General features: G+C 37.5%; 1 protein-coding gene across 1 annotated transcript; it reads left to right on the top strand.

Moving 5' to 3' along the window:
- The first annotated feature begins 1,511 nt into the window (after positions 1-1,511).
- On the top strand, positions 1,512-6,722 carry LOC141659002 (putative transcriptional regulator SLK2). Its single transcript, XM_074465707.1, has 9 exons — positions 1,512-1,956; positions 2,134-2,262; positions 2,717-2,765; positions 2,910-3,127; positions 3,390-3,458; positions 4,010-4,098; positions 5,217-5,310; positions 5,432-5,501; positions 5,686-6,722. The coding sequence occupies exons 1-9, from the start codon at positions 1,600-1,602 to the stop codon at positions 6,255-6,257; spliced, it is 1,647 nt and encodes a 548-aa protein (XP_074321808.1). The 5' UTR covers positions 1,512-1,599; the 3' UTR covers positions 6,258-6,722.
- Positions 6,723-6,825: the final 103 nt, after the last annotated feature.

The raw sequence follows: 6,825 nt of genomic DNA, 5'->3' as shown, positions 1-6,825 counted from the left end.
TAATTTTGATAATTTTTAACTGGGTTTTAATTCTACCCTTTACTTAACTACTCATTAATCGTCGACCCAGTTAATTGATTATCAATTTTGGATTTTATTTTTTGGGTTTTATTTGATGAACTAAAAGTTTGGTTACTAATTGCATGTTAACAAAAATAATTTGTATTTTTTAGTTAGAATGGTGCAGTATTTGAGGTTTTGATTATTGGGTAATTGGTAAATTCGAACTTGTATGAACACAGTTACAGAGTAGATTTACAATGTGATGATTGTGACCCATGATTATTTTTTTGGGTGAGAGGTGAAAATCTGAATGTGAGTTTAATTTTTGACAAATACTTGTGTAAAGCGGCCGTATACAAGTATATTGTAAAGCGGATTTTTGGGGACTACTGTGGTCTGTGTGGAGTATTTTTGAACATCTACGGGTCATGTTCATCGGTAGCTATTTTTTTAACATTGGGCCATGTTTAATGTAGCTTGTATCCATTTTACACAATGCTAATGTAAAACCGTCTTACAGAAGACTAAACAATTTAAGCCTACGAACAACAATTCTATAATTGTGTTATTTATTCATGCCATTCATTTTTTTTCCTTCAATCCTGTTTTTGTGCAAAATTTGGTGGTTAATTGTTGAATATTTGTATAGGACATCTTTAATGTGTTTCTTATTGGATAAGCAACAAGTACAAGTATGTGACAAAGCCAATAAAGAATTTGTAGGGGGACTAAAATAAACATTTTCTAGGGTTGTGTCAATTGTGAATTAGTTTACATTTGATGCTCGTTGTCTTGATACTCGATGTTTGGACATGGGATTATCCGAATTACCCATTGGTGTGACATTTGGACACTTAAACTTGCAACCGGGACACGTGGGCCTGGAAAATGACAACTCCTGAATGTGGGATTCATACTGTGGAGTGGACATGATAATTTATGAGGCTTGTTAAGCTCATACAACGCGAGGGTAGCGTATTCATTATTTAGAATTTATAGATGATTAGACGATTAGTGGCCTTTCCTCATTACTAAGATAGTGAAATTTCCTTTATGCATTTAGCCTGATAAGTCGTGAGGTTGATGATCGTTTAGTTCCTACTGATTTTCATACTATCTAAAGTCAAAATTCAGACTACATTGTCGTAGTCGTTGACTTGTTGTTATTGTTGTTGCTGTTGTTGTTGTTGTTGTTGTTGTTGTTGTTGTTGTTGCTGTTGTTGTCAATCTTTTAATATAGCTACAATTGTTCCTACAGTGTCTCTTTCATTTTAAATGGCATCAGAGGACTATTCTGGTTTGGACCAAAACCTTTGGAACCAAATATATGAAGACAACAACTTGGCTATCTCATATCAAAATGGATACCTCTCTAATCCTGGAGGCTCCTATAACCAAGGCCCTTCATTAAGCTTCTCTAATTCCGCTGTTCAAATCCCGTACCAAAATGCACAATATGTACCTCCGAGTATAAACATTAATGTACAAAGTAACCAAACAAACTCGGAAACAAGTTATGATGAAAGCTCTTTGATTACCGGCCTGGATTCCTCTGTCTATGGTGGCTCGTACTCTCATGGACCAGGGGTTAATCGCATGGAGTCACTTGGGTCAATTTCAGGGCCTCAGAGTATAGAGCAGTTATCTCCTCAAGGGCCTCACCACTTCTCATTGCCTGCTCATCAGGCGTCTGTTTCTCCGGTAATGATGTTGAAGAATCTGAGATTAGATCCTATACAGGAGGCGCAGGTGGCACTCTGGCATGCCAAGCAGTTGAAATGTTATAGTGATCTCATCTTAGCTTCTAGAATGTTACAAGAGAAACAAATACCACATCAACTGGAACTCGTTCCCAACTCTAGGCCACAAGAAGCTTCTAACGTTGTGATGAATGCTGGACTTGCAATTCGGAAGATACAGGCTTATGTGCATTATCGAAGGCAGAGGCCATCTGTGAGTAGTTTAAATTCATATGCGAACATTCAAATAGATACTGAAAGATGATAATTTTGCTTTTCTTGTCATTCTGAAGTGTTTTTTCTTCCTTAAAGAACCATAAATAATGAGTATCACTGCTCAATGACTTTCCAAACACTTTGCTGATTTCTGCTCCTCGTCTTTTGATTGCAGGATAATAACATATTATACTGGAGGTCATTTGTCATGAACTTCTTCTCTCCATATGTTCAGAAAAAAACTTGTTTTTCAAAGTATGCTCTTGGTGGCAGCAGCCATTCTCATGGCATTTTCTCGCAGATGGTCAGTATCATACTCTGATTACCCTTTATCCGGAAATAGCATTTGTCTATAAGACAAACCATGTACTACTCTCTTTGTGACATTAACTAGCTATTCTGTTGAGTGCTCCTCTACTGTGGGTCAATAGGAAAAACTACATTCTTTAGATTAGCACATCTCAGAGATACTTCGTATTTATTCAACTTAGATTTACTCTAGTTTATGCCTATTATCGAGTGAGCAATGTTGCCCCCCATTTACCTTTAATTTTGATGGAGAAAAAGTGGGGGTATCTTTGTCCATTTTTAGTTTCATCAAAGCTTATACGAGTCGGTCTCAGAAGGATATATGAGACAATCTCATACGAGGCTGACTACTGTCGAAGCAACCTGGTGTTTTTCTTTTCATGGTTTCTTCAGTCGTGTGTCTAGCCTTATTTCTGCCAATAAAAAGGTCATGGTATCTGTCCTTTCAGGATACTTGGAAGTGTGAAATTTGTGAATCTGCATCAGGAAAAGGATTCGGTAAGCATTTCTAAATACAGACTTCTATTTCAGGACTTCAGGAGTACTCGCTAAAATTGAACTATGTAATTTTTTTTCTGTTAAATCCTCTGTCATCGTGATTAATACGAGCTGATTTTATGTGTAACCTTTTTCTTATAACAGTGGAAACATATGATGCTCTCCCAAGGTTGAACCAGTTGTACTTCAGTAGTGGTGATGTAGTCGATGAACTTTTGTATCTCGAAGTTTTGAAAGAAAAGACGCTTCCTGATGGATCTCTAATGTTGCGTTTTGGGAAAGCAGTTCAAACAAGTATCTATGCACATTGTCGGGTTGTCCATGAAGGACAACTTCAAGTTATTTTCACTCCTCAACTAAAGGTTAGTGGTTACTCTTGCATTACTGCTCTGTCACACTTGTACTTTTATTTGCAATTAATCTTTTGAAAGACGGTCTAAGGTTGATATAAGTTGAGAGTTAAGACCAACCTATGTTAGTATAAACCCTACCCACATAGCCATTATACACTAACTCAAAAGAATAATATTATCCTGAGGTCACATCATATGAGAATTCGTGAACTATTTCAAAAGACTGGCATTTGTTACATTTGTTTATCGAATAACCTTTGTTTTGTGGCAGATAATAGCTTGGGATTTCTGTGTACAACATCATGAGGTGTTTCTCCCGCGCAAATTAATTGTTGCTCAGGTGCTAAATTTGTTTTGCTTGTTTGTTCTGAACTCTGAAGTATTGTCTATTCTGGATACTTTTACTGCACTACACTATTAGATACAGTCACAATAACTACTAATTAGTTTGAACTAAAGTCTTGTAAAATACAATTAAGATTTGTATCTGATTTACTCATGTTACGTGTTCCTAATTCTTTCATAAAACTTTGGTCTACATTCGAGGATGTATAAAGAACTCAAGAAGCAGCATTTGTATTTCATATTTTCATGGAAATGTTGTTACCATTGAATTCCTTATACATTTTGTTACCGTCTTTCCATAGATAACTGTCCATAACCTTTCTTCTTATTAATTCTTCATAAAGTGCCGTTGTCAACTATCTTTTCTGGCAAGTGATTGAAACGTGATATTCTTGATTTAAGTTTGAAATCCTTTAGTATTGTAACTGCCCTTGTGACTCCCTTTCTACCCTAAAAAAAAATCTTCTATGGAGCAGGACTACCCTTCAGTTCAATACCCATTATTGCCTTGTTACTGTATGTAACTGCTAGTTTACTGGCTTGCAGGCCAATGACTGTACGGAGAGTGCTAAAAGATCTAAAGCAGCAGGTCGTAGTTTGGTTCAAGAGCATGATTCATTATCAAATGACAATGGGTAATTGAACTTTTCCTAAATTCCTTACCGCCTAGTAGGCCCCCCTCCTCCTTTTTCCTTGGATACAGATGTGTGCTTGCTTCCGTTAGTCTCAACTGTGACGCATAGAAAATTTGTTAAGGGAAACAATCAACAAGGGCAGAATTAAATGTATTAATAAGTAATTATTGGGTAAAACGAATGGCCTTACAGTTAGTACTGTGTGAGACTGTCTCTATTGAAGATTTGTGTGCTTGGAGTCTTAATTGCAAATATTTGAATTTAATTCTTGTCTTCAATTCTTCCTTTTGTATATTTTTGTTAAATCTAGTAAGGAGAGTGACCGCGTTGCTTTTTAAACTCATCTTCAAAAGCATTTCCCGGTGTATGTCAAACTGGTTCTCAATGCCAAATGATCTCTATTTCTCATTGTCAGGAGCAGGTGTATACATATATCACTATATCAATTTATGCCAGCGTTTAATGTTGTCGTCTAGTTTGCTGCTACTTGCTTTGCGAGGTTGCAAGTCCTATAGTTTTTTAACTTTTTACGCCAATTATAAGAAAATTTCTTTGGATATGGGTAAAATGGTGACTGTTAAATTGCTCATGTAGATGTATTTCCTTCTTCAATATAGCGAAATACACAATATTTTTGTTTTTGTACCATGGCTAGATAAAGAAAAAAGAGACACTAAATTGAGCGTGCTTCAAGAACTTCTCAAGTAGAGTCCTTGATGCAAAACTTTTGACCCAGTTTCTATATAGATTATACGGCATGAGTCTCTTGACATTGCTAATAGAGGGGTGACATTGTGTAGTTGCAAACATCTACTCCTGGGAAAACTGACCTGCTACTCTAATTAACCTAACCTGACGCTCACGTGCACCTGAATTGACCCGATCCAACCCGAATTTTAATAGCCCCAAACCTGTACGTACGTACCTGTCTTGAACTAAATGCAAACCTACTGGATGGCGTATATGGCCTAGAGTCTGAATTGAACAACCTGTACAAGATCCTAATGACCCCGTTTGCCATGTCTACGTACATCCTACTCCCTACCCCTGACTTTGGGTTATATTGTTGTTGTACGAATGTGAGTATGTGACATGTTCTCATTGATGGTTATATTCAGGCTAGCAGCTGCTGCGCGTAAACTAGCAACAACGGTGGAGCAATCACATGTCAGTGACTTGGGACTTTCCAAACATTTTGTCCGCAGCTTGCAGGTCTGCGTGAACGTTTTTTTAGAAACGATACATTCATACAAGTATAGAACCACCTTTAATTACAATGGTGCTATATTTTGCAACTCAAAAATCTTGCAATAATTTTATTGCGGCTTTCCAGGTAGCTGAGCTTTTCAATAGCATGAAAGACTTGATGACATGTAGCCTGAACAACAATACTAGTCCAATAGGTAACTACATTACATGCTTTGATAATTTATCGACACTTGCTTTTCATCTCTGTCGACTCACCATTTTTCGGCTGGAGTGTTTTGAAATAAAGCGAAACAACTCACTGAACTATCTATTACTCTCATATTAAGTAAAATAGTAGAGTGGCCTTGAATATAAGAACTCTTTGTTTCTGCTTTTTAGAGACACTGAAACAATATGGTCGGGGATCTACTAATCCAAAGCTCGAAACAAGACATGTGGAATTGAGATCAGCAATGCAACCGAATTCAAGCCGTCTTCCTGAACGTAGATATTACCTCGCACGTGATGCTCATCTTACTACTGATTATATTAGCAACGAGACGGGAATGCACAATTCTCCAAGCCTGATTCCAACCTTGTATCAGAGCCCTATTTCGCCAGCACAGAGATCTTCAGGCCCTGAGCAATTCATGATAAATGATCTACTGGCCCATATCCAAAGAGACGTAGCCAAAAAACCACGAAGTGAGAGTATGAGTCAAAGAACGCAAAAGAAGAGGAGGGTTGGTAATGATCAGGTGAGCAATGGGCTAACGACAGGTCGCGTGCAATGGACCAGGCAACTCATGAACCGCTCTAGTGGTAAGCGTGGTAACAATAAAGGCTTAAACTCGTCGTGTAGCAGCAACTCTTCTAGAATGTTCCCTGATTGCAACTTTTTGAAGAGAGACCCAGACGGTGATGAGGACTACACTTCACCAGCTCAAACCCAAGTCGATCATCCTTGGTGAATCGACCCCTAGTATATTTTTTTATATATATACAAGGTTGTATAGTGAAACTTAACAGTTGGTGTATAGAGTATATGTTATGAGCCTTACAGGAAAAACACCAGCATTAGACTCCCTTGGCGGGTTAGTCTCTTTTTGGAACTAATACTATTTAATCTAGACTATACCATGAATCTTGTATGGGACGATATTCGATGTGAGATTAGCTAAATCCTATATATAGAGCTTGGACCTTTCGGTAGATTTTGATGACTGGACTATATATATTCGTTTCTTCAAATGTTTTAGTAATTGCCTATTTACTGTGTTGAGCGATGCAGCTTAGGCTTTTCGATTAGGGCCTCGTGCGGTCGTGCCCGTGTTCCGACACGACATTGTAAAGATATTTGTATAGTCCTTCTCCGATATTTCAAAGGCAGAGGATCTTGCATGACGAAAATAAGAGAGGGGATTGGGTATTGAAGCAAATCATATGATTTATGACGATGACAATTTTTAGCTGTACGTCTCAAATCTCCATTCCACATTAAAAAGCACCGAGGATTTCATACTTGTTATGGACTTATGG

This window comes from Silene latifolia, chromosome 6 (genome assembly GCF_048544455.1).
Source record: "Silene latifolia isolate original U9 population chromosome 6, ASM4854445v1, whole genome shotgun sequence".
Classification (NCBI taxonomy): Eukaryota; Viridiplantae; Streptophyta; class Magnoliopsida; order Caryophyllales; family Caryophyllaceae; genus Silene; species Silene latifolia.
This window is presented reverse-complemented; position numbering and strand designations above follow the sequence as displayed.

Excerpts from the sequence above, each read along its gene's own strand:
- LOC141659002 (XM_074465707.1), top strand. The coding sequence starts at position 1,600 with ATGGAGTCACTTGGGTCAATTTCAGGGCCTCAGAGTATAGAGCAGTTA. Across the intron at positions 2,766-2,909 it reads TGCATCAGGAAAAGGATTCG|TGGAAACATATGATGCTCTC; the intron begins GTAAGCATTTCT and ends TTCTTATAACAG. Across the intron at positions 5,502-5,685 it reads CAACAATACTAGTCCAATAG|AGACACTGAAACAATATGGT; the intron begins GTAACTACATTA and ends TCTGCTTTTTAG.